Source organism: Dermacentor albipictus, chromosome 1, assembly GCF_038994185.2.
Source record: "Dermacentor albipictus isolate Rhodes 1998 colony chromosome 1, USDA_Dalb.pri_finalv2, whole genome shotgun sequence".
Lineage (NCBI taxonomy): Eukaryota > Metazoa > Arthropoda > Arachnida > Ixodida > Ixodidae > Dermacentor > Dermacentor albipictus.
In genome coordinates, this window is record NC_091821.1 from 399,331,160 (window position 1) to 399,358,312 (window position 27,153).

The following is a 27,153-nucleotide window of genomic DNA, read 5'->3' on the forward strand; positions in this document are numbered from 1 at the left end:
CACTCCTACTACATAGAAAGAAAAACATGACTGATAGGACTCACCAGGAAAAATATAGTATGCCTTCGTGTCACAATTAAGCTGTAATTTCTAGCTAAATATTAAATGAGTGTTTCTCTTTAAAGTAAATAGTACCGCATGTTAATTACAGCAATAACAAAAACTTCCTTTATAGTATTAACTGCTTCCTATGTAGAAATATTGCATGGCCTTCTCACTCGTCTTAAGTTCACTGATACCAGACATGTGGCTGAAGGGCGTGTCGAAGTTCATTTATTAAAAATAACGAAAAAAAAAATAAGTGTGATCCAACAGAAAGCACACAATGCATACGGCTACACCCAGGAACGGGATACAAACTTCTTTGTTTAAAAGGAAGCTTTAGCGTGGGAGCTCCTACGTGAATAGAGAAATCGTTTTTCTCTAATACCACAGCATTGATTTTGACGGTTTGTTGCATTCAAAAGGAAAAGTTACAATCTATAGCGACTCTAGGTAGCAGATGTTTTATTTAGGCTATCAATCTTGTCACGAAATATTGTTGAAAACTGCAATATTAAAAAAAAAAACCTAAAGTATGAAGTTTATCGTAACTTGGCAATAAAAAGCGATACCACAATTCTGTAGATTGCACCTAATAATACATATAAAGTAGACAAAATTGGTGTATCGTACACTGCTGTGAAATACACCCATAATATGTGAGTAGAACCTTTTGCAAAACCCTCATAAGCACTATAATTTTCTGTAGGTTGTAAATTCATATATCAAATTCATCCACTTTAGATGCTCTAACAGATGCAGTTTATGAAAATGCAATACCCGCTTTTGTGTCTGTGTGGTTATGGATTTGTAAACTTCGCACTTCAGTTTCAGAAACTTACCAATTTTTGCAAATTCTAAAATTACATCAAAATTCTACTTCCTAGAGCTGTCAAAATTTGACTTTTTCTCTCGGGTTCAGCAAATTTAATTCAAACATGTCTAACGGTTGTCTCATAAAAGCATTTCTGCGTTTTACATGTACATTTGAATAGAGAAATCGGAATTGGCCCCAGGTTAATGCTTTCTTTTAAGAGGATGGGTGGATAAGAGAAGACTACATGCCGACTACCAATACAAACCCGTCCAACTGAAATGTGTGAAACACTTAAAATGACAATCACAGTAGGAAATGCTCGCGTTTATTTTGCGACTCTATGAGCACTCTTAGCTATTGTTACTAGCAGATTCAAAAGCTTCCTCGAGACATGCCGGGTGTGTAGCGAATGTGTTTTACAATGAATATCGGATGTAACAAAGGCATTTGTATCTGACGAGACTTCATTTCGACTTGCAAGATGTACGACTATAGATCTCGAAATCACAAATCATAGTTGCACAACACGACAGGCTGCAGATGTGGCTGGCAACATTAGGTGTCCCTCGTGCCTATGCTGGCTAGTAGGCCTGTATAGACTTCTGCAGCTGAATGCTCTAGACACTACTTTCACAACAAATTTCATTACCAATTCTTTTCTACAATTGTACACAGTGCAAACAAAATACAGAAAAAAAGTATTAATGATTGATAAAGAACAGACTTGTGAGAAAACTGAAGTGAGGAAACCAACATGGTGGAAGCCGCAGACAATACCGAGCTCTGGGAACATGTTGCTACCGACAATGAAACAGGTCACGCTTCCTTCGATGGAGGAGTTTCTGAGTGCAAATAGCGCTGCCTCGTTTTGCGAAGAGATCTCCAACGAGGCGATAGTTGTTACAACAGATGGTGGCGTTGAGAATGACCATGACGAGCCATTGACACTCATCCTGATGTCCATGCAAAGGGCAGTCGTCTACCGAGTCGCTCACTGATTTCATGCACACTAAATTAAAGCCGCTAGTGTTTGCAGAGCAGCTGGATGTGACACACACCGCAGTAATGACCCTAAAACTCCCGCAAAAGCAAGTGCAGATTTCAGATTATTTCAGCGTGCCTAATGCTTGATACACTGTTTGTATAGATAAACTTATTTTTCAGTCTACTTTATACGTCTATTTATTAGCGCAAGTGGCAAATTTGGTTTTGGAGCTACAAAGATACGTATGTTCGGCAGCTTCTTTTTACGGCAGTCCAGATATAGCGATGATCAGTTATAATAATCATAGTTTTTGTTGTTCTTGGCATTATTTTAGGTGGACTGCACTGTACAAGCAAAGTACAAGCAAGTTTTCATTGCAAATTTAACATGACAGCTCATCAGCAAACATTTTCAACAGAGCAGAATTTCCCAGTCAAAGCTACATGAGATTTCACTATGCTCTTTAAACAGACCAGATTTTCAAAGGACACTACTGTATCAAGGCCCGACTTATTTGATTATTTCTTGGTTACATAACCCATACACCACACAATGCTACAAATGAAAGTCACGAGACAAAATGCAGAATGAGTAACAAAGTTTATTTGGCGTCCTGACACCTTCCTTCAGAAGGGAGACGAAGACAAACATAAAGGACATACAGCACATACACGCAAACATGTCTACACGCTTTCCTCTTTGGCTGAGTGAAAGTGTAGCCCTGGAAACGATAAATACAATGAATCATGTGATGTCAAGTTCAGCAGTGAAACTGCCTCAATATGCATAATATATTTCTGCTTCTCCTGTGCAATCCCCATAATCTAACTTTAAACAAGGCAGCTAGCAATGTCTATTCAGCTTCTATGCAGACAGGGCGATAGCATCAGGCAAACAAATGCAGGGTATCACTCATTGTGAAGTCAAACAGCAGTGATAACTTTGCGATGTCCTCCCAGCTATTCATTAGGTTTAGCACCTCATGCAACAACGGTTGGTGAAATGGACCACTCTGCTGTCTCTTCATACAAATGACAAGATGTATTCTCCTTATATCAGTGCCTTTTGTAGCGGAAGCATCCGGCGAGGCTGAAATGAAGAATGCAACATACTTCAGTCAAAAGCTGTAACCCACGTTTCCTAAGCAGACCAGCATATTATAGTCAGACTTTGTTGCAATGATTCAAATTCAATACAAAAATACCTTCATTATAGCTGATATTCATTGTAAGCATATATTTGTTACACAATATCAGAGACACATTTTTTATTTACTTTATGTCTGTTTATATAATTCATTATATTGAGCTTTAATTGCATTCAGAACGATGGCTCGAGGTTTATTTGTAATGAGAGAGAGAGTGAGAGAGAGGGGGGATACAAGGAAGGCCGGGATGTTAACCAGTCAGGAGTCTGGTTGGCTACCCTATGCTGGGTAAGGGAGAAGGAGGGGAGAAAGAAGGAAGAGAGCGTCGGTACAGAGACGTGCACAGATATTCATTGAGTCAAAGCCACTCCTGAAAACCAGACGTTTTCAGAAAGCACAAAAGCACCTTCGCTGCCTTCTGAGCCGATGATCGGTGGGGACGGCGTTTTAGTACTGTTTGTTCAATCAGAGGACGATCATCTAGTTTCATCAATGTGTTGGACAAAGATTGTCTTTGTGCTTGAAATTGAGGACAGTACCACAATAAGATGTCAATGTTCTCCTTGCATCAGCAAACATCACATGCAGGACTATCACCATTACAATTAATGCTCAGTAAGCTTTCGTGAAGGCAACTCCCAGCCACAACCGACACATAAGAGACGATTTACGTCGGTGCAGTCCGGCCGGAGGTCTGAGTTGCAGTGAAGGGTAAAGTCTGTGCAGTCTGGTGCACCTTGTATGTGCAGTATTCCCCTCTGCTAAGGAGGACGTGTGTGTTAGAATGCGAAGTTGTCTCGCAGCATCAGTCCTTGAGAGAGTAATGGGGACGCAGCGGTCTTTGTTTGACGTCCGAGCTGCCTTATCTGTGTTATCTTTTCCAATGACATCACAATGACTTGGTATCCATTTAAACAAGATATCATAGCCATTTTCTCTGAAGTGGTGGACAACATCCCCAATTTTGCACGTGAACTGATCGTGCAATCAATGCTGGAGAAACGACTGCACACTTTGCAAGGTCGGCCTTGAATCAAAGCAGACTGTCCATTTTCGAGGACTTTCAGCATTTATCGCATGAAGCCCACCGTGAAGAGCTGTGAGCTCTGCAGCTATAGACGACATAGTAATATGGGAAGTCTTGAACCACTGGGTTATTCCCAATATTCGTATAACTACAGCGCCACCGGAACTGCTTACCGTATTTACTCGCATAATGATCGCACTCGCGTAATGATCGCACCCCTGAATTTTGTCGTCAAAATTCGATTTTTTTTATTTCCCGTGTAATGATCGCACCCCGAACTTGCCGCAGCGATATGTGGTGTTCCAAGTCTAGCTAACAATGATCGCGCTTACCATCTGTCGAATGCTACGCGAACGACTCGCCTGCACGCACCAAACATTCTTAAGTGGATGCCTCATTTCATTACTTTCATCACTTTACGCACTTCCATGACAAAAAGAGGTACCACCAAACTTGCCTTTATTATGGGTAGGCTTTATAATCGTTGTGGTCAACAAAAACAAAAGATGCGCCTTTCGATTCTTTTCATCTGCACTCGTGAGCACGCAACAAATCGCGCGCGGCAATGATAGTAGCCACGTTTACACGGACACGTTAAAAGTGTACCCTATTCATACGCCGACGCTTGTAACACGGCTAAGATATTCGCCCACCCTTAGCGGAAACGTGCCGTGTTAGGAGAGTAGTGAAACCGGTGCCGCAGTTTCCGCAGCACACCGGCCATGCATTTCTGTCACTGGCAGCTAAGTGCGCCCATCTGTTTCTGTCCCCTCAAAGTGGACATGGCTACGTTATTGCCGCAAACTTGCCGATATTAACGATATTATTCATCACTGATACGGAAGAAACTGTTTCAATGCACGTAATGTACTCACGAGAAGAAAAAAAAATCGCGTTTGGCGCGTTCGGCTTGCTCCGCCGGCCGCCATTTTTGTTTTGGTGTCCCGCACCCGCATCCCGCAGCAAACGCGGGACGAAAAAAAAATTTTTTTTTTCGTGGGAAATTTAACCCGCGTAATGATCGCACCCCTGAATTTGCGTCAATTTTTCTGGCGAAAAAAGTGCGATCATTATGCGAGTAAATACGGTATGTAGTTGAGCCATCAGTATAGACATGTGTGCAGTCGCTGTATTTGTAATGAGGAATTGAGAGAAGTTCCACACCTAGTTTTATTAAGTGCCTCCTTAGCACATCTATTGTTGGGTTCAACACTAAAAGCACGTCACTGTCTTGAACTGGGGTTTGTCACAGAATGCCATTAGCCTTAAGCGATTCCATAAGACAACGTGAATTTGGGGCTAGTTCATTGACACTTGCCCAGCTCCTGAATGCAAGCAGCAACAACCTCTTCGTTATCCGCACCCTATTTTCTCTTTCAGCTACTCAAGAATTGAACTCTGCACACGTCAATCAAACATGTCGCAGTGGGGCCTGATGCCCTACACCAGTTTGAGAACTATTCTATAACCGTTCCTTGTGCACATGAGAATGTTCAGCCTATTCAAACCTATGTCAGCTCAACTGAGACCAAGCACAGAATTGCTCATGACTCATGTACTCATGAAGGCTCATGTACTCTTAGCGAACCCTTAATAGCAATGTTACAAATGTTACCCTTCTCTTGCCATATAAAAAATCAGGAGGGCAGCAATGAGAACAAAGAAAGCGACTCGTTCTTATGAACATTATGAATATGATGAACAACAGGTGGTGTGCCATTTGAATCAAAATGTTCACTAGGTTCTTGTTATTTTAGTTACAAGCTGCCAGGGTTTCTTTATATCTTGTCTTAGGAGTAAGCAGAATACTGTAACAAAAAGACTTGAATCTGTTTGTTCAATGCAATAATCTTTCAACATTTTCCTGCCTGGTCTCAGCAGCTGGTTGCATGAAAAGAAAGTAAGGTGAATTAGCATACAGTCAAAAACAAATTTTTGGACATTTCCAATAATTTGGATGCCTTCGCAGCAGTGCCACGTAACCCTTAGAGCAAATGCATATGGACATATGAAATTTTGGACGCTGAAGCCTTTTACCGTCCAATTTTTCTAGCTTTTTGCTGTGACTGCAGGTCTGAAATGGCGTTAACGGAAGTCTCCATTTTGAAGCATGGAACGCACATCAGAATTCTAAGAAGTGATGCATAATACAGCAATAAAAAACAGCGCTAAACGACAGGACGAGTGAAGGGACACAGGCAACAGCGCTGTCTACGTCCAACCAGCCCAAATGCGTACTCTTCTGCATAATACAGGTTGCCAAAAGATAGCTTTGTAGCAATACAGTGATGTTAAGCAGTCAAGCATGCAAGATTAGAGGTGAACCATACAAAGAGTGCGAAGGGGACGCTGTCATGGGACAGTATGTGTTCCTTGATTATAAATGCATGAACCTATCATCTCCTGCCATAGTACAAGCACTGAAATGCTTCATAAGTGTACTGGTAGGCCTTCAGAGCTATTTCAGACATGGCTGTGGCGATTTAAGCCTTTGAGAACAGTAAAAGGCATGCAATCATTTTTTTAGGAATGCTTGATTTTTCTGACGTTAATGTGGTCCCTAAGGAGTCAGAAAAATTGGATGTTGATTGTATTCACAAAATGTAGAAGTGAAAGAAAGGCATATGTGCGTTATTTTATTTTTTCCCATAATAGCTGCTTGATCTTGTCTGCGATTAAAGCCCAATTTCTCCCTAAAAATTTGTCCTCCCATTACTGCTCGGAGGGTTTTGAGGGACACCGTAGTGGAGGGCTCCTAATTAATTAAGTTTGAACACCTGAAGTTCTTCAACATGCACCTAAATCAAAGTATACCAGTGTTCTTGCATTTCGTCCCTGCCAAAATGTGGCCACTGCAGCTGGCAATCACACCTGTGACTTCATGCTCAACAGCACAATGCCATAGCGACTATGTCACCTTGTTAGGTTCTACCACGGAGGAAGGAAATAAACTAGGAGGACTATTACGTCATGCAGCCAGCCTTGGCAAGTCAATTCTTCATGAAGCCATTCCCTCCGCCTATCCCCTCCAAAAGCAGGCTTAACATATTACCTCGATTGGCCCAACTCAGTTTATTGGCTGCGAATGTTTGGTTCCTGGTAGGTTTCTTTAATAGATATGCGCTCCTCCTACTATTTTGTTCTGCCGGCTCTTCTGACTCACTTGGCTTCTATCGTACTGAGCAATGCCCCCTCCTATTTCTTTCCTTGCTCCGTGGGATTTACCTCACATAAAATCCATCAATTACATGTGCTCAACGAATCAAGGCTTTTTTTTTGTTTCACAGTTGTCACAGTTATCACGGAGCAGTAACAGTGTATCCTTGCTTTCTGCAATTTCTTCTAAAGAGGCCCACCTACAAGAATTGTCACCCTGCATCCACAAAACAAACTTTGTAGGCTATGTGCATGCAAGTGCCTCAGTCAGGTAGCACTTGTACGCTGAAACTATGAGAGAATAACTATGTTGTTAAACACTACAGAGAAAAGCTGTGCACATTTTTCAAAAGGCTGTTGGTTGTTTGTGCTTGACACCAATGCCACTCTATAGCAGAACCTTCTAAGAAAGGTTGCCAGCCAATCTAACTGGCCGAATGAGAGCTTGCCATGCCAAGTAATGCAGTATACTACTTACTGAATGAAGCTAGATTCAATGGTCTGGTTCTGCATCTTCAAATTGACCCGTCTCCATGGGCTCATCCCCAGCCTCCCAGTCACCATTACCTGCGAAAACAATGCAAATGACACATGCAGCCAGGAAACCAGAACAAATAAAGTTGCTTCTGCAACTGTTGCTTCCAACAAGCATGGGGTAGGAACAAAGACGAAGAAGTGCTGGTACAGAGCACTGCGGCAACACTTGTGGGTGCCTCATCGAGACATCTACTAGTCCGCATTCTCAAATTCCTCAATTTCTCCAGGTTTTCAATGACTCTATTTATCACGTAAAAAAAAAAGAAAGTGGTAGTTTACAGTTTCCCAAGTTGCTATGCCAGCTTATAATATTGAACAACTACAACCAGTAAGCTGCATATCAGGTGGGATGCAGTCTCAGAGTTGATGGAATGGTGTTTCACGATATTCCAACTACCTGACAAGGATAAAACTTTGAAAAGAAGCAAAAGACCCCATTATTAGCAGATTGTATAATGTTGCATTGAAAACTTCACTTCCTTTTTGCGTACTATCCACTGTTACATAACCACTGTGGGCACCAATTTCCTTGATTCAAAGCAGCCATAGTGGAAATTTCCTATTCTCTTGATGAATTTTTTAGAATTGACAATTTCCCTGAAAATTCCAGGTATTCTCTCGTGGTAGACGCCCCGTTCATGGCTCAACTCTCCTCTCCTCTCCAGCACATGCTCATGCAGCCCAGATGTGACTATAGTGCAAGCCTTTAAACTTTGAAGGGGCCCTAAACCACATTTTATTGAAGAGGAAAAATGCATTTGAAGTTGAAATGGGCTATTCCATAAATACTCTGCCACAAAAAGTACTTCAATGCATTCAGCAGAAGCTTGAGTTATTGGGCATCACACACACACTCTTTGCTATACTTCCGTTCCCTCTTCAATGCCTTGCATTGCAAAGGCTACGGCGGTGCGGGGCGTGGCCATGACGATTCACCTTCTGTCAGCATGACACGGATATTAACGTAGACGCTACTAGTTCCGATTTAGGCACCTACAACGGGCCAAATGTAAACCAAATGCAGTTGTCCTCAGTGAGTCGCAGTGAGCTTAGCCAATGGACTCGTGGCAGCACATTGCGACGGCTGCAGTATCTACACTACGCAGAAGACTGCAGCTACATGCAACTGTAATCATTTGTGCACGACAGGGCTTGAGTTTGTGCTCATGTGTACATGTTACACTCTGACCATGCGTGGTGCGTACTGGCTTTGTTCTTTACCAGCTTGACCAACGGATAGTAGCCACATCCAACTTGTACATTTCTGAAGCACCAAAGTATAATTCCTACGCGGGTGGCCATGGCCGAGCGTACCTGAGCAAACGATAGTCGGTTTCTTCGGGAAGTACGTCATTATTATCGAAATTTGAAAGCACGTTTCTGCTTACTTCAGCCTGTTTATTGATCATCAATAAATATATATGGTAACAGTAGGAAGAAGCGCACTGATCCAAACACCCTTCTTGACTGACGTTGGCTATTGGCCAATAACAGCTGCATATGGGAACCTGCTTTATTACGAAATAAAGCATCCAGAAGAGAATGAGGAGCAGGCTTGTGCTGAAAAGAGCATTTGAGAGAAAGGTGACTTCGCACTCCACTTGCAAGCACCACGCGCCGCATGTTCACAGCAGCGTTTGCTATACACAGACTATTTTTTCACCAAGCCCAAAAGGTGGTTCAAGACCCTTTAAGAAAGTCTGAACAGTATGTGTGAGCAGTGGACGAACATACGTGTGAACAGGATAGTGAACAGTGTCATGTGTGAATCACAATGAGCCCTTGCAGGGACACTAGTGCAATGCACAAGGAGCAAGGCCAGTGCACACTGCAGTAGCAGATCGGGCTTTACCACTTTATACCGCTGCCCCAATTCTCATTTGTTGTGCTTTCACTTAACCACAGACCTGCGCACCTCTCCGAGTGAACGTACTATAGCACTGCCAGGGGTTGGCTTTCACAAACAACAAAACCTTAAGATGGTTGAACTGACTAGATTCTGATACAAGCAAGTTAAAGGGAAAGAAGAAAGACTGCTTTATATTCATGCTAATATGGCACTTTCGTACTATGTCAGCTAAATTTACCCTAAGCCACACTTATGGTACGTTCACACTGAGGAATCCGGCGTCTACAGCGAATGGAATTCTCCTGCCGCCGAAAATCGCGTAGTTCACACTGCTTGCGGACCGCGCCACCGGAAAGACATACAGCGCCATCTGCCCCATAAAGTGCTAACCTCCAATCAAGCCAGTATATCCCGGATGTTCGCGCGGCTCGAAATTGCGCAGTTGTCTCCACTCGCGTCGAGTTCGTGTGTTTATGTTGCGCGTTTCCACCATTGCTTGGAAAGACAATGATGAACCCCGAGCAAGAAGAGGCAGTACTGCTCGGCCTGTTAGCAAACACCTTTCTGGCGATGCATGATGCGCAGAAGCCTTCGCCGAAGAGACGGCGGCAGCGGCGTTGGTGGGTTCGCCCACCAATCTCGCGACCGATCTTGTGCCACAAGTCGTCCTTCAGCACGTTGTCTTTGTGCTTCAAGTGGCGCTTATCGTAGAGGACTGGGTGGTTGCGCACCCGTTCGATGAGCATTTCGGATGTGGATGTCGCGGCGGACTTTGATGACTGCGACATGACGTGAGACTCGGCCGCCATCTTTGGAAGTTCTGTTTCGCGTTCCCCGATTGGTCAGCGCCGCGCGGCGGCGAGGCAATCCGGCGGCAGCTGCCGCAAAAAACTGTACGGTAGCGATTGGCGCGGAAGGGGCTTTTCCGGCGGATCTTGCCGCCGCCGAACTGGGTTCCGCCGAACTGGGCGCCGCTCCGGACGCCGAATGTCTCAGTGTGAACGGGGCATTAAGCCAAACTTGCTGTGCAGAGGCTCCCTACAGTAAACTTAACAGGATGTGAACTTCAAAAATGGGTCAGATGGTCAGAGCAAAGTAAAATGGCATATGCAAAAGCTCAAGTGATTTACTGAATGTTGCACATGCGCAACAACTGTCTTTTATCACAAAACATCAAAAAGAAATACTGGGCCCCAGTGATTACATTATGAATAATCCAATGGAAAAAGCACTTTAATTTAGATATTTACATGCCAGCCAATTCCATCTCCTGGCAAGTTTAATGACATAAATTAAGGAGGTGAACAAGCTTGTGAAAAAGTAACAGAAAGAGGAAATAAAACGTGACTGAAGGCGTAGAAACACCTGCACAACATTTTCCCAACAGTGGAAAAAAATTTCAATGATCTGAAAAATTTTTCCAGGATCGTACAAGTTTATTTATGTCTCACGTTTTGGTAAATCTGCTGGCAGCCTGTAGTGCTTGTGGAAGTGCAAAGATTTTTTGTTATTACAAAAGTGCCCTCAGGCAAGCACTGACAACATGCACGTACAGTATAGTTATAGCATGTAAATAATGAGCAAAGCTGCCCAGTCAGAAAAAATGGTAGCACCTGCATCAGCTTCGAGTTGGTGGCAGCCGCGCTGCTGTTCGGCTGCTCGGACGTCGTACTCAGCCCCTTCATCCTCCTCATCGGCGTCCTCGTAAACGGCATCATCTGCATGAGGACAAGGAAGCACATGCCAATGCAAGATGGCGGCTCACTCAACCCATGGCTACTTGGCGAAGACCCGAAAGACTCACCATCTGAATCACCAACATCAGCAGGGTCTGGGTGCAGGGCTTGGCACTCTGACATTGCCTTGTACATGGCTTCCACTGTGGTGAATAACAGACACAGTCACATGCTGCCTGTTTATGCATGCATGGTCAAAACCAGCAAAACGTGTTCTTTGTTTGCTTACTTCATAGTTCAGCTAGAGGAGGAACAAAAATTACTCAGCTGACACAGTGTTAATACAGCAAAAATACAGTAACACATTCAGTTATGCAACTCCACACTGAACTCTGGGCATGCTGTCAATCTGCAAGGATTCCAAGTCTGACGTGCCACCAGAGAGTGACCAAATAAAGCCTTGCTTGGATGTATTGCGGCTTATCACCTCTTAATAAGTGCTTGAAATAAATCGAGATATAAAAGAAAGGAAAAAATAAAGAAGCACCGGCTGTATATTGTTTGTACATGCATTTCATTTTTCTTGCTGCAGTGCTACAAATGTGGCATCTTATAGTTATTTCGGTCGTATGTAGGAGACAGAACAGTCAACAGACCCAGTCCCTCCCTTTTTCCTCCTTTTTTGGCAAGCACTTTGTCTGGATAGTGAAACAGAGGGCATATGGCGAATCTCCCAACTATCCTATCAACTATCACATATGAGTTTTGTAACTAACATGATTGAAAAGCTCTGGTTGGAATATGCTTATGCACAGTTTAAGAATTGCTTGCTTATTTTTTCTCATTCTCTTTTTCCCCACCCTCATGCAGGGTATTAAACTGCAAATTTGGATCTCATTAACCCAACCTCCCTGCATTTCCTCTATATTTATCTCCAATATTATAGTTGAACAGTAAACAGATTTCTTACTTTCAACAGACAGCCATCTGTAATTCAATGAAGTGCTTCTTGCAACGAAACGGATGCTGTGCCACACCAGTGCTAGCCTCTCCTTTCATGTGCAATTAAAAATGGTACCGGTGTTAAGTTCTAACATAAATCGGTTGGAAATGATAGAACTAAAGCTAACATTACAAGAATGAAAATGCATATGTGGGTAACAAGATGTGGGATCCATCACGTTTCGAAGCATGCTCAGGCATGCTTTTAACAGCTGGAACCACTCACAGTGCGACTTGTCGTCTGGCACGAAGCGGATCTCTGACGCAGGTTGCTCGTCATCATCCTGTCCATTCTCGCTGGACTCTGAGTGGTGGAGGGAGTGAACAGTGATTCAAGATGTCAGAAAATTACAGCACCAACCCCTTACAACAAAACCAGCTTCAGATTTTAAAAGCCCCTAAGCAAGCAAGTGTATACCACAACTAACGTATATTGCACATAAGCCAACAAAATTATAGTAAAAAAAAAAAAGTTGTCCACAGCCCAAATTAGCACAAAATAGCGATACTGCACTGAGTAAATGGTACCGATATGAGCAAGTGTTACTGCACCCGTGAGCATACACCGTGGTCTAGGAACTGCTTTCACAACTACGAGGAACTGAAATCAGTTCATGCACAGTGCCAGAATATAGTACATGATGATATCATCAAGTTGTGTATGCTGTGAAAGAAAATGCAAACTTTGACATTGTTTTGCATGCTGAATTGCTCACCATCACGGTGAGCATTACTATTATGGTACTATTTCATTGAAGCTTGGACATTAATACCGGTGCCACATGGGTGTGGTTAATGCCATTAAAAGTGTAAGGCCTTAAGTTTCTCAATGCCATTAAATGTCGTGATGACCATAGCTGCAGTGAAACGATTAGGTTTGTTTGCCAATCATAATACCATAAGAAAAATTATTGAGGGAGCAAATGTTTAAGAAATGGCATGAAAAACATTAATAGGCGTATTTCATGTAGTTTACTTCAGGAATGTCCCATTTGCACACAGCCGTAAACAGTTTGAAGACTAAGCGTTCGATGCATTTGATGGCCAAGTGAGTTTTGATGGTTGTGAGAACGCAATATGCCACGAAAAGGAGCTGTTTCTGAAAGAAAGTGAAGAATATATTATTTGTTTTTCGCTACGAATTCGTTTAGTATCGTCAGAATGTGGAGACATTGGGAACGACAGTATGCATTTGATGGCCAAGTGAGTTAGGAGTATGCACAACGCCCCGACTGACATTAAGTTTTAATGTCACTAAGCATGTCCATATGACACCCAATGAATGGCAAGTTAATTAGGAAGTTATTGTCATTTTCTGTGTACATGTGGCGCAGGTATTAGATATAACTTTTTTTTTACAATTTAACTTCTGCAGTGTCATTTATTCAATGCTACAGTGTACATCAGTGTATATTTAGATAGTTGCAGAGATAAGCCACCTCAACAATGTGCTTTTGTTTTATACAACACAAAGTCAATATTACCAGAAAAAATAAGTGCCACTTCTACACCAATGTCTAAATATTCTTGAACAGAAGTGTTAAAGCCAGCAGATACATAATGATAGCTACCCATAATAAACGTATTCCAAGGCTTTGTTTGTGAACAATGTTATAGGATGGTTGCTTAACATACTCACCTTCTTCACCTTCACCCAGATCACCGTCAATCATAAGATAGAGGCACTCCTCTGGAAAGGCTCGCAGGTCCCGCGACAAAGCATGCAGTGCCACAGACGGGTACTCCAGTGAAAAGCCAGAGCTGTCTTGGCCAACCCATGAGACACGGCTGCATTAATCAGTGCACATGATGAGAGGCTATGCAATGCGAAAGTGAAGTTCCGTGTAGAATGAATGGAGGTTGAGATTATTCATGCACTTTGCAAATGTAATAAGAACATCTATTTCTGAATGGTTGGTTTCAATGTTACAAAGCTGCACATGGCTAATTAGAAAGGTTATGGTGAAGCGCTCCGGACAAATTCAACTGCCGAGAGTTCCTTAACATCTGTGGAAATTTAGGAAGATGGCTGCTTTTGCATTCAGTCCCCGCAGTGATGTAGCTGCTTCAGCTGGGAGCACTGACTTCAAACATATAACAGACAGAAACATTAAAGCGCCCATGGCAAAGAAACAAAAAGTCGATGGCCAGTTCTACATCGCTCAACTGCATGAGCTCTTGCTCACCTCTTAGTCTTTTACTGCAGTGCTCGTACCATTGCCGTTGTGTGTTACTGCCAATGACAGCAGTGCCATGACAACAAGTTACAGGAGATGACATCAAATTACAGCAGTATTGTGACAATTGTGACAGTCAGTGCTGCAAGCTCAATAGATGGTGCCCTCAACAGATACTCTCAATAGCTTGTGACATAATACTGAGAGAAGAGTATGGAGGCAGCAACTAGCCACCAATCTGGACACATAAACACTGGCTCTGTTCTTCTTTGGGGTTACTCATGGGCTCCAGTACACACAGGTTTTTATATCTACTTTGCAAAAAGCTTGGGTAAGTTGCACAAACATGCACACATTCGTAGAAGGGATTCATGAACAGTGATGATAACATTCTTGACCAAATGAAGACACTTTCTGAGAGCCAGATTTGTAACTGACAGCAGTTTTTCATACCCACCAGACACACTGCAGAAGTAGAGATGGGAAATGTGGTCTTCAACACACACACACACACACACACAAAAACACAGACCATAAAATGTTATCTGTATACAAGATTTGTGCAATAAAAGGTGAGTAATGACTCTGGAAAAGATATTGCATAACCCATCAAAATAAACGTGCACAAACTTTGAGCACATGAGACAAGGTACCTGCAAGATTATACCACCACAGAATTGATTTTTTTTTTCAGGAATGCTATATAATGCCTCAGAATATGTGGGCTGAAGTGCACATTTAGGCCGTGACTGTCTGCCGGTGTCTGTTTGGTCTCACAAGAATGAAGAATGCACTCAATTCCCACTGTGTTTGAAGCCAAGTGAGTTGGTAGCACTTCTGTACATCACATCCGCCACAGCCTATGCAAGTCACCCTGAAGGCTATTTATGCAGTGTACAATGTTACGCCTAGGGTTAAGCGTAACATTGGAAAAAGAAGAAGGGAACACTAACAGGCAAGTGTATCCCCCCTCTTTTGCAATGGAAGATAACAGGCTTTTATGCAGCCTTGAATACAAGCTCACATGTGTATCTTGGGTTTAGGAGGTAAATCTGATGGATGCATAAATAAATCATAGTTTGAAAGTCAATGTATTCTGAGGAACTGGGCAATATAAACTGAATGTTCTAGAAATGCCACATTAAGAGGTAAATTGGAGAGTATATAGCTTGTGTCATGGTGGCCATGACACAAGCTATATGGGCCGCCCTCGCATGCACACTGTTACCTTTTCTGCCTCATTCTTTTGCCATGCTGCTACAGATTGGAACAACCTGCCCCACCAAATCGCCGCCATCATTGCCCCTTGTACATTCATGGAGTGTCACTGCGCACTTTTCACAATGAAAATTACTTGTGTTAACAGACTTATATGCTCGTGCAACTTTAGTTTGTATTATTTAGGTCTATGTATTTGTGCTGATGTATGTAACACTTTAGCTCATGTAGTTTTTTTTTTGCGTGTTCAGTTATGTATTATGCAAATTATATACTAATATATTCCCACCTCTTATGTAATACCCCTATCAAGGGGTTCTTAAGGTAATAAAATGAAATGAAATGAAGGGGTGACAATATTAACATCGCTTGTAACTGTCACAATGGGAGAACCCCATATAAGAAGTCCCAATGATTTGCAGCATTAAGACAATAGCTTCATAACTGGTTAGGCAGAATAAAAGCTGACGTTATGTAATTGGCAGATAGGGCTGCACTTGAATGAATGAATGGTGTTTTAATTTCTTTTCACATTGAAAAAGAGTCGCATTCAAGTCGCTATTGATCTGCAGGTCGTACGCTCTCCTTCGAGCTAAGGTACGTACGTAGTCTCCCAAGTCATCACACAGAAGCTGTGAGCGCGCATTCGCGTGTCGTTTAATCCGTGCTTATAAACTAGCCAACGTTTCCTGCAGTTTCGTGGGCCCACCTCTCGGCGATGTAGAGCGTTCCCTTGCCCAGGCCCCTGCTTTGGATGAACGCGGCCGTCGCCTCCTCGCGGTGACGGATGCCTTCGTCCGGTGGCGGGAAGCTGGTAAGGATCACCATGTTGTCGCACGAACACCTGTAGAGGCAAAATGAAAAACGCGCTCAGCAACAACACTACTGGAAAGAAGCCACTCGGCCACACCCGCGTCGATGAGCACCTACGTGCGTTTATTTCCACATACGAGCCAGAACTTGCATCGATTTGCTCCAGCCGATGCGCCCGTAATGGGGTTATGTCTACGCTTTATATCACGCCGCAACACGCTGCAGCTGGTCAGACACACGAAATAGTGATCAAAACATGCGACCACCACAGCCCTAGCCTACAGTTACTTACACCGTTAACACAAGCAACACAAAGACGAATAAATATGCTACAGCCGCACCGTTGCGCCGATTTAATACGTTCAGGCTGAAGCAGAAGCAGATACTCCTAAGAGAATCTTCTGGAGCCAGGTGCGCGATGAAGACAGGCGCTCCTGATATGCCGAGAATCGTGCCTCGTGCGTGCAGCCTTTCGCGGCTTCCAATGTTGCTAGTTGGTTGATGCAAAAGTAGCACATGCGTATCGTGAGAGGAAGGACGAAACTGTTGACTGGACGAAGGCTTCAGTTGGCTATGACGAGAGCATCGGAACGCTATATGAAATGTGAGTAGTACCACTATAGCCTGAGAAGGAACTTATACAACCTACTAACGTTGGCCAACGCAAGAGTACAGCACGTATACAAAAGGTTTTTTTTGTGATAATTTTTTTTAACACGCGTAATGGTTATGTGATTGTGGTGTCTAAATCTTCACATGATTGAGACATCTTTTCAGATTCATTTCCTCAAATAATTTCGCGAAAGAAAAACTGGACGAAGAGTCAAACGTCAACGTCTAACTCAATTTCAATGGGATTATTATTAGGCCAACAATAAAAATGGTGAAATGGTCAGATATGATGAGTGTCAGAAATATCCATAAAAGTGGCCCGTCTTAAAGTTTAAGGAAGTGTGGTTTAAAGGAAATGACATGAATCGTATGAAAAATAATGCATAAAACAGGCATCCGCTTTGTAGCCTTTAAACAGGTGCTGCGATCAAGCGCCAATCGTAAGAAGCAATAGCGCTAGTTATACAGGTTGCTGTATACGTTATGTTAGTGAAACTATTTTTACAGCTACGGGAAGTTTCGTACATTTTGATAAAGTCAAATAAAAATCTGCCCACGGAAGCAGAGTATTTTCTATTCCACTCTATGCAGAAGTGTATGATCTCTTAAATTTACAATTATAAAAATCATATGCAATCTTGACGATGTGAATAACAAAGCTATCATCATCAAGTAAACTTCACAGCATGTGCTTCAGCAACGTTGGCTTCAGATACAAGTTTCGGCGCGTGCATCGGTTCATATAATATATTTGTGGAAGTCCAGCTGATCATGTCGGGAGACGTTCCCCAGGACCATCTAATACTCACTGTCCGTGTGATACGCTCATTTGAGCATAGAAATATATGGCACGTAATTATGCGAGACGTGTCCTCGGCGTTAACGGCTGGAGAGTTCAAGAAGTCGGTACTATCGGCGATGAGTATGAACACCAGCATACCGTCAACAGTGAAGACTTATCCGTACGACACGCTGAAGATCGAGCACTTTCCTCATAAAGCGAAGTCTAGTGACCCAGTGATAAATACCGCTGACGACGACAAACTGATACTACTCGACCCCAAGCCGCTCTCTGCCGGAGGCGTCGTGCATGAAACTGTGCTGTCACTCTTCAGAATGGACGATTATTTACAGTACAAGACATCGAAACTCGTTCAAGAATAAACTGTGCTACTGCAGTAATCGTGCCTCTGGTCTTGTTCCGGCAGTGCTTACGCAGTGCTTCCCGCGTGCTCGTCGAAAAAGCAGAACTGATCCGCGCCGGCATCGCCGACTAGCATTAGACATTTTTCCTCGTAGCCCTCAAACCTTTGAAAAAGTCATAGAGTTTCCTACAAGAATAGGAAACTCTGTGGAAAAAGCAACCAGGGGGCTTTGCAAGCAACGCAGAGGTGTCTTATGACAACGACTGACTGATGTGTATGTTGAAATGGAATAGCGCGAAACGAGGCACAAAGACTGCAGTGAGCAGTTTTGAAATTATTTACAAAGCCTGCCCCGAAAGTTCATGCATTATGTTTAAAGAAAGTTATTTCACAAGCTTTCAGATACATCAACGCACAATAAAGCCGGTCGTGCATCAACGTGGCTAACTTCAACATACTCCACATTAGACACAATGCACTGGTTCCACTTTTTTTTTTTATTTTGGGAACAAAAACTGTCGCAGAAGGCTAAAAATTGGTGTTGGCTAAATCTGACCAGTGGGAAGAGTATTCCAGCCCAGAGACTGAATGACTGAACTGCATGTCAAAGACGCGCATACTATAAGTGCAGTGTGTGCGTGGGACATTGTCGTGGTGCACAATCCAATGCCCAATTCTCTCAACAAATTTGCTTTCAGATGCTTCCAGACCACGCAGAAAGCTGCATTGACAGTTTCAGCCCAGGTACAAATTCGTGGTGCACAATACCATGGCCGAAAAAAGAAAAAAAAAATGCGCAGCTTGCACTAGTGGTGCAAAGCTGGAGTCAACAGCAGAGCGATCACCTAGCTTTTATGTGGCCTGTAGGTTTTACTAAGTTGTTGGTAGGCTTGGCTAAGTCGTTTGAAGTTTTGCGAGGTTATGGTGGGCTTGGCTAAGTTGTTTCTAGATTTTGCAAGGGTATGCTAGGTTTTGCTAAGTTGTCTCGGCGGGCTTGACGCTGGAAGTTTTTGAGCAGTCGCAGGCCGGGATCGCTTTCTCGGCAACGTTGAGCATTCAGGCGCCGACTTTCGCGTTCCCTGGACTGAAACTCGGGATCTTTACTCGGCGTCGCCTCTTCTAAACCGCAGCTTCAGCGAGGTGTTCCGGATCAGCCCGACGGCGACGCTTCGCTTCTCGCTTGGCAATACGACGCTCTTCCTGGTAAGCCGCTTCTTCTTCGGGCGTCCGGACTTTCTTCGGTCTTCCCAAGGAGCTGTTGTCAGAAGGGAAGAGCACTTGGCATCCGGAGGTGCCACCATAGATGGTGCCACGTCCCACAGCTTTCATGTACTCATCAACCCAGCATAGCAGCACGTACTGGTAGAGGAGGCGAGATGTGTGTCGCCGTGCCGGCTGTTCCGAGCGTTTACTCGCTCGGAACAGCCGGCTGTGACGTCATGACTCGCACATGGCTCGGTGCTCTCGCAGGTGGTTGCTAGGCAACGCGAGGCGGCGCACACTGGGCTGACTTTTCTGGTAACGCTCCACGGCAGACCTTAAACAGCTCCGCTGTTAAAAATCACCATAACTTATTTTTGCTTTGTTCTTCACGTTTTTATGGTCTTCGCTCATCTTTCTTTTTCTGCTCCTTGCTTAGCGACTTCAGCACAATGTCGTGTTCATAAATCGAGGTTTCATCGCCGGTGGTGACCCTTTTAAAAAATTCATCGCTGTCATCTGAAGTGTTTCTCTAATCAAACATTCAAAATGCATTTCTTTTCGTTGCAACTTTTGCTTAAGAGTTAGTAATTTCAGCATCATCTTAGTGCAAATCTTTTTCATTGCCAAATTTTCAGTTAAAATATGGTGAACAGACGATTTTCCCTAACCAAGTGCTTCCGATATAGTTCTAGTTAAGTGCAAGAAAACCCAATGATCATTGTTTTCATCTTCACATGTTGTGGAGAGGCATCCTGATCTTGCATCATCCTTTGGTTCTTCACAACTTTCTCTAAAATGCTGAACCCACTTGAATACAGTTTTCCTTTAGGGCATCATTTCCATAGGTCTTGTGCAATATTTGAAGAAGAAGAAACCTTATTAAAGAATGGTCCGGCGGTTTTTGGCGTGGCGGCCTCAGGTAACAGCTCGAAGTCCTTGGACTAGGGCAGCATCTTTGGCTTGCCCAGGGCTGGTCTGCCAGCTCTGCAATATTTGATTGATTACTGCACCATTATCGCCAATTTCAAAAGAAATTCGATAGTGATCCTTTGTTCCATCTGTTCGCTCATCTCCATTTCAACAAACAATAAAAATGGATTGCATAAAAATCGCATGTATAAAATTCTGTTTTGTCGTATAGCAGTCTGGCTCGTACTAGAGGTACCGGGACCTTGCAAGTGGACCGAGTGAGGGAGCGGCTCCGCTACACCCTACTTTTTTTTTACTGACTCGCTGCATTAACATTTGGTACAGACCTCTTGTGCACCCGAGCTGACAAATGATGCAGTATGTAAGTGGTTGCAAATAAATAGTGCAACGAGACCATCGCATGTTTTGTCTAGAAGTGAACGTAACCTCCTTTTGTATGGTTTTTCTTAGCTCCCACTGGTATGGCATGGGAAAGTCATCACTTCAGCCTCAATGTAGTGCATGTGTACTATCAGCATAAATTTCAACCCAAACAATTCTGAAACTACTTCAATGCGTTATTTTCAGCTTTAGCTGCATTTGCAACAGTGGCTTAATTCAGACTCCCAAATGTATATTTGGAATTACTCCACTTTTAGAATCCAGTTACTCGACAACTAGACGTCGCAAGAGGCATTCTGATTAGGGCTGTGAGAATATCCAAAATTTCAAATACGAATTGAATAGTCTCTGCTATTCAATTTGAGGATTCACTATTTGCGCTATGTTCCAAGTGTTCCACATGCCTGAACACAGTTAGCAGACAATTTTTTCACAGGCCTTTTGAAATATTTAATGAATTTCTGCACCATTCTTGCTGAACTTCACAAAAAAATTGCTATTGATCCTATGTTCCATCTGTTCCAATGCCATTTGTTGTCATGTTGTTGCCAAGTATTTGCCAAATTGTCGAATATTCATTTCTTTTGAATATACAAGTGATAAAATATTTAGGTTTTGTGGCAAACAGAACTATGGGTGCGAGGACTGTTTTAAATGATATTGCTGCACGATAGTGGTGGTCATTGCACAGAGGTACCAGTTCCTGAGCGAACTTGCCGATCAGAAAACTTATGCTCAGTAATTTCCAGTCATTCAATAAAGATGGCTTGCTTTTAGATAATCTATATCCAAATTGGTTCCAAATTATTATTTGTTCGGTATCGCCATGTTTGCATCCCCTTTAAAACAATCTTCGGTGCTGTAGTATCACAACTATCGTACTTCTCTCCAGCAAGCTTCTTTCATTGCTGCCATTGCCACGATACCCTAGATTATTGAAAGCAATTGTTTATCATTTACTAGCTGTTCAGTTCTCCAGACCTGCAATTGTGAACACTATTAAGTGCATGTCTCAATGTATGTAAGCCCAATTTCCTGCTTTACCAACCAGGCTCCACATGAACCACATATTTCATGCTGCTTCAAAAATTGAACAAATATTCCACTCAATTTTCGGAGGCCATTTTGCTCGAATATGCATATTCGAGTGGAAAATTTCGCTATTCAAACACCCCGAGTTTTTATCAGTTATTTCCTGTTAAGAAGTTTCAATGTATTCTAATGGTACGCAACTGTTTCTTTCTTTTTTTTTATCCATCTGTCCAGCGGCTTGAGGATGCCGCCAGCACCCACGAACTCTTCGTTGATGTCATAATGGTGCAGTTGTAAATTTTCAGAAGGGAAAGTCCCATGTTCAAAACTTAATGCACCTTGTTTTTCTTGTCTTGCACTATATTCTTATGGCACGATGATCATCACTACCAGGGAGGTATATCATGACCTACCTCGGCATCACAAATGCAGCATGAGAGTTCCTAAAACACATCGCTGTAAGAAACAAGCTGCAGTTTATTACTCAACCAATACATTCACTCTGCAGCATGTTAGTTGTACCAGCATTGCTTGCAACAATCAACCTGAATATAAGCAGGTACATAACAAATCATTGCTCCACAGTGGGCCACTGTGAAGAAAAAACTAACCCAATGTGTAGTCATTGATGTCTCAGGTAGCGAATAAAAATATACATGCCCATATCACCCACTGTTAGATTTCCTGCAGTGGATGTTTGTCGAATATACGCCAGATTATACTTATATGATTTTCGTAACAATCAAAATTCAACACCGATTGTTTGTCCACAAGGTGTCCTGTATCAAACTCGGTGCCTGAATCTCCTAGCGGATACCCGTGGCCGGTAGCAGTAGCCCGAGCGCAACTGGCAGCACAGATGTAGTCACCGTCATGTCTCCATGGCAGAGCATGTCAGATGCAAATAAATATTACAGATAATAATTATGCAATAATTATTATACTAAGCATTTATACATGAATATTCCCATACTAATAATGTAAATTTCATCACGGCTGGTGCACTGATAACAGCTGCAACAGTCTCCATTGAAGGCACAAATCAATAAACCGCGCTACGTTATCTGTAATACCTTCACTTGGAGCAAATTTTTTGTGCTCTCTGTAGTTTTAGCCCATCTGTGTTGCAACCACAGTGCAGAAATAGTTGCATGCATTGCACAAATGGACAACCGGCTACTTCTAGGAAGCTAAAGACACAATCATGCACTTGCGCAACACTCACCTAGCTAGGTTTACTCCAGATGTAGCCTCCACTACTGCGGCAGCACCAGTAGCTGTCTTCAATCTAAAGCATCAAATGTTGATGTGCCCTGCCCCAATGGAATGCTCACATGAGTAACCACCGATGCAACTGCATGGCTCTAAGTTGCCACAACCTATAGCAACAAATAAAAGCAGGAGAGGGAACCCCAACTGCCTCAATGTACAGTTTGACAGATAGCTGAGCTGAGCTGAGCACAATTACAATGCACAAGCTGAGCTTGTGCATTGTAAATGGGGAGGGGAGGGGGAAATAGCCCCTACATCATGCCTAATGTTCTAGAGAAAAACCCCCCTCCTATAAAGAACAATGAGGATTATGTGACATCAGCAACCAGTTGATGACATCTAGAACAGACTACGCTTATGACAATTGGGGATTTGTTTTTTATTTGTCTGCCATGCTTATCATGCCAGTGCACCCAACACTGACCATGTCATGAAACATTTGCCTGGACCAATTTGTGCTTGCTATCCATATGGTGTGCTCTTTTCAGCACGGGAATAATGGCACAATGATAGATGTGTCCTCTAGAAAGGCAGTTGAAGAGCTCAAGCTGGCGGTGCCAGCAACAAGGGCCAATGCAAGCATGCCATATACATTGAAGATTTATCCATACAGTACTCTGAAGACTGAGCACTTGCGTCATAAGGTGAAATGCAATGATTGCACAATAAATACTGCCAATGAAAACAAACTGACGCTATATGTCCACATGCCACCTTAAGCTGAAGGTGCTGTGAACAAAACCCTGCTGTCGTTCTTTAAGATGGACAACTATTTACAGTACAAGTCAACAAAGACGACACAAAAGTAACTGTTCTGCAGCTGTAATTGTTCTGTACTAGTAAAAGGCCATAAGCATTTTTTTTTTTGCTTCATGCAATATGCATGCATTTGCACCCATGTAACTTGTCCTGTCCTGGGTTGAGGTAAATTAAAATCATGATGGTTACACAAACACTTAATGTACACACTTTCCAAATAGTTATATACAGAATCTACAGGGCAGTCAAATAAGTCCAACTGTGCTGCTGAAGGTAGCCTTGGGATGGCTGCTCCACTTGCAGTAGCTGCAACACTGCAGGAGTCCGTGACAGCAACTAGCTGCACAATGCGCAAAGGCACATGTTAATTCATCAGCATTGTCCAGGAGCACAACTACCTCGCAAGCATTCTACATGCGCACTTGCACTACAGCTAGGGTCATCACTTCCCGAGTCCCACAATTGCTTCGTCCATGAGGTCGTCATCAATGACACATGGTGAGGGTCTAGAAAGTGAGCTTGACACCGAATGGTTGGAGGGTGGGCTCCCTGCCTGTGGAGATTTGAGTGACGGGGACGGCACGAAGTATGGTGACTTGGCACTGAGACTAAGTGCTGGTGATGCCCTTGCTGGCAGTTCAGGGGCCACCACAGGCTCCGGCGGCCTTGGGGAGCTGTGACACACAGGGGGCGCCTTTTTGCTGTCCATTGCAAAATCAATGACGAGGCCATCCTCGGGGCTACTATCATCTTCACCAGCAGTGGCAGCAGCTGCAGGTGCTGCTTTGGTTAAGGGAATTGGAAGGGCAGCTGCTGTACTCGGTCCCTTGTCTTCAGATGTACGAATTTCAGAAGGGACCCGTGGTACTGTTAGGGCCACAGGTCCAACTTCTGGTCCATTTTCTATCTTGGTCATCAGATGCTCTTCACCAACCACATCCCCCTTCAGTGCCCGCCACTGATCATCATCTGGGCCTTCCCCAGGACCAAGGAGCATTCGCAGGGCAGCCTCATCAGGCGAAGGCTGGCCACCTTCGCCGCTCTTGGGTCCAGTTCTAGAATGCAGTGGTGGTGGCATCAAGTTGGTGGTTTCCTTCTCGACAATGGGCTTGGTAGATTCATTGAGTTTCTTCTCGGGCCTTGCACCTGCCTTGCTCATTGTGGTCAGTTTGGGCGAGTTTTTCAGGGAGCCGGGGTTGTTATGGGCTACTCGCGGCACTAGTGTTGGAAGTGCACCAGGTGTGACACTATCGCATGGGCTGAACCCCTGGCTTGAACCGAGTTTTGCAGGGCTCTTGGTGGGAAGTTTCTTGGCTGGCGCTCCAACGGGCAGGCCACTCAATTTCTGAGAGCTTTTGACTTTCACCCCACTTGAGAGGCTTCCCTTGGATGACGATGCACCCATTTTGGCCTTTCCTGATGAGCACTTATAAATGCCAGATGTTTTGGTGACTGTGAGCTTGATACCTGAACCCTCCTTTATTGCACTACCTTCAGCGACTGGCGCCCTCCCTTCTTTTGCCTCTTTGCCCAACGTTGGACTGTCTCGCTTCTCGCATGTCTTCAGAGTTACATCTGGCCTACTACCTGGAAGTTCAGGAGCTGCCGGCCCAACAAGCGGTGATGCCATCGTATTGGTCAGCTTGGCAATCACCGCATTTAAACAACCCTTGCGTGACTTTGGAGGTTTGTTTAGGTTGTTAGAGCCACCAGCTACAGATGTAGTGGGCACTATTGTAATACTGGGAGCTGCTGTGGATGTTGGTGATGGCAAAGCAGGCTTAGCCACCACTGGTGTGATTGTGGTTGACGAAGGCAAATTGAGGTGCTTCAACTTCAGTGTCCCTGTCGGTGATGATGGAGGCTGCTTTGTCACAGGGCTGCTACTAGGTACGTATGTGCTCCCTGACAAAGAAGACACTGACTTGCTGGGGCTGCTCTTCTGGGGAGACTTTACAGTAGATCGGTTGTCCGCCTCTGCGCTGCTTTTTGAACAGCTTGAAGGCCCAGGCTGGAGTGGTTTTGAAAGTTTCTTTCCATTGCTAACAAATGAGCTGGTGGACTTCTTTAGAGGAGGGCGGGATGTTGATGGGCTCATGGAGCCATGTGGCTTAGTGCTTAGGTTGAAAGCCTGCTGGGAGAGTTCTGATGACTCTGGAGAAGCAGCCACGGCTGGCTCACGGCAGCCCGAGTCGACACTCTCTGCTCTTTTTCTTTTACGTTCCTTTCTGTTGTCCATCTTCTTTCGTAGCTCTGATGAATCACGGGGCTTGGAACCTGACTTGCTATCGGTCTTTGAAATCTTCAAACTGTCCCCTGATTTTTCGATTTTGAAGCTGACCGGTGGTGACGCCGAGCGGGACAGTTTATCGGAGTCCCCACCGGGAAACAAGTTTTTTGGACCACTGTCCTGGGATCGAGAGCCCTCCCTCTCGAGCTTGATGTCTTCCCGAGCCTCTTCACTGCGAACACGCTTGACCTTCCGGCCAGGAGGCCGGTTTGCTTCACCCGGATCTGTGCCTTCCTCAGAGAAGAGCACGCCTCCTCCCCCTTCCCGGAGGAAGCTGGCGCTGTTGTCAGTGGCAGGTTCCGCGGTGGCGCCAGCCGGCTCAGCGGGGTTCAGAAGCGCCGCCTTGTTCTGCCCCGCTTCAGACTCTAAAAAAGGCTCCTCTTCTGGGTCAGTCCCACCACCATCATCTTCTCTGCGCTTGGGGCTGCGGCCATCCGACGAAGTCGTCGCTTTTCTCTTGCGCTTGTTTCGAGGCTTGGCCTGGCCTAAAAAAGGAAACCCTGGTGCGGCAGGCGAGTTGCTTGCCGAAGGCACATCACTCAGCATGCTCATCAACATCATGTTGGGACTTTGTGATGGCAGCGGTCCTCCCAGAAGCGAACCGAGAGTGCCTGGCTCCTCTTCAGATTCCCGATAGCCATCAGCCTTGCCGGCTGGTGTGAAGTCACCGAATGAGCCAGTTGCTGGGTTGGGCCCATAGCCAGGCAGGCCAGTCAGGTATGCGTTCCCACTGCTGTTGAGCGCACTGGAGTACGAATCTCCTTGGCTGGACATGCGTGCTCGTTGACCCTGTGCCTTTCGTATTACAGCTCGCATGGTTACTGGGATGGACAGGCACCTGCACATAGTATAAAAATGATTAAAGGTAAATCACGCACTCAGCTTCTCTGTGTATAAGTGCGATAGATTAATAACTTTGAAACAGACTGTATTGAAAAGGCTTAGAAGAACCAAAATGGTCATTGCTCTTGAGCCACTGCTCACAAAAGCACTTGCCACAAGACGTATGTTGCTAGTGCATAAATGCGGTCTTAATTCAACACTCTCACCTTGATAATATTTCCTGTTTGACAATAAATGTGC

The 27,153-nt window shown here is 44.1% G+C and overlaps 2 protein-coding genes across 5 annotated transcripts in view; both read right to left on the reverse strand.

Annotated features, from left to right (window-relative positions):
• Positions 1-2,425: 2,425 nt before the first annotated feature.
• icln (chloride nucleotide-sensitive channel icln) lies at positions 2,426-17,043 on the reverse strand. 2 transcript variants are annotated; one of them, XM_065452428.2, is made up of 8 exons: positions 16,564-17,043; positions 16,343-16,477; positions 13,878-14,026; positions 12,465-12,542; positions 11,365-11,439; positions 11,174-11,278; positions 7,653-7,741; positions 2,426-2,933 (listed from the first exon to the last, which is right to left on the reverse strand). In XM_065452428.2, exons 2-7 carry the CDS (start codon positions 16,459-16,461, stop codon positions 7,668-7,670), a joined length of 600 nt encoding a protein of 199 aa, XP_065308500.1. In that variant the 5' UTR covers positions 16,462-16,477; positions 16,564-17,043; the 3' UTR covers positions 2,426-2,933; positions 7,653-7,667. The 2 variants fall into 2 exon arrangements, with proteins under 2 accessions (XP_065308500.1, XP_065308499.1); XM_065452427.2 differs by having other exon boundaries at positions 16,788-17,041.
• A 5,165-nt stretch (positions 17,044-22,208) lies between these two features.
• MED1 (Mediator complex subunit 1) overlaps positions 22,209-27,153 on the reverse strand; it is a 43,547-nt gene continuing 38,602 nt past the window's right edge. For all 3 annotated transcript variants that reach the window (XM_065452461.2, XM_065452459.2, XM_065452460.2), the window contains exon 17: positions 22,209-26,908. In XM_065452461.2, coding sequence (XP_065308533.1) covers positions 24,223-26,908 — 2,686 coding nt within the window. In that variant the 3' untranslated portion in view covers positions 22,209-24,222. The remainder of the gene's footprint in view (positions 26,909-27,153) is intronic.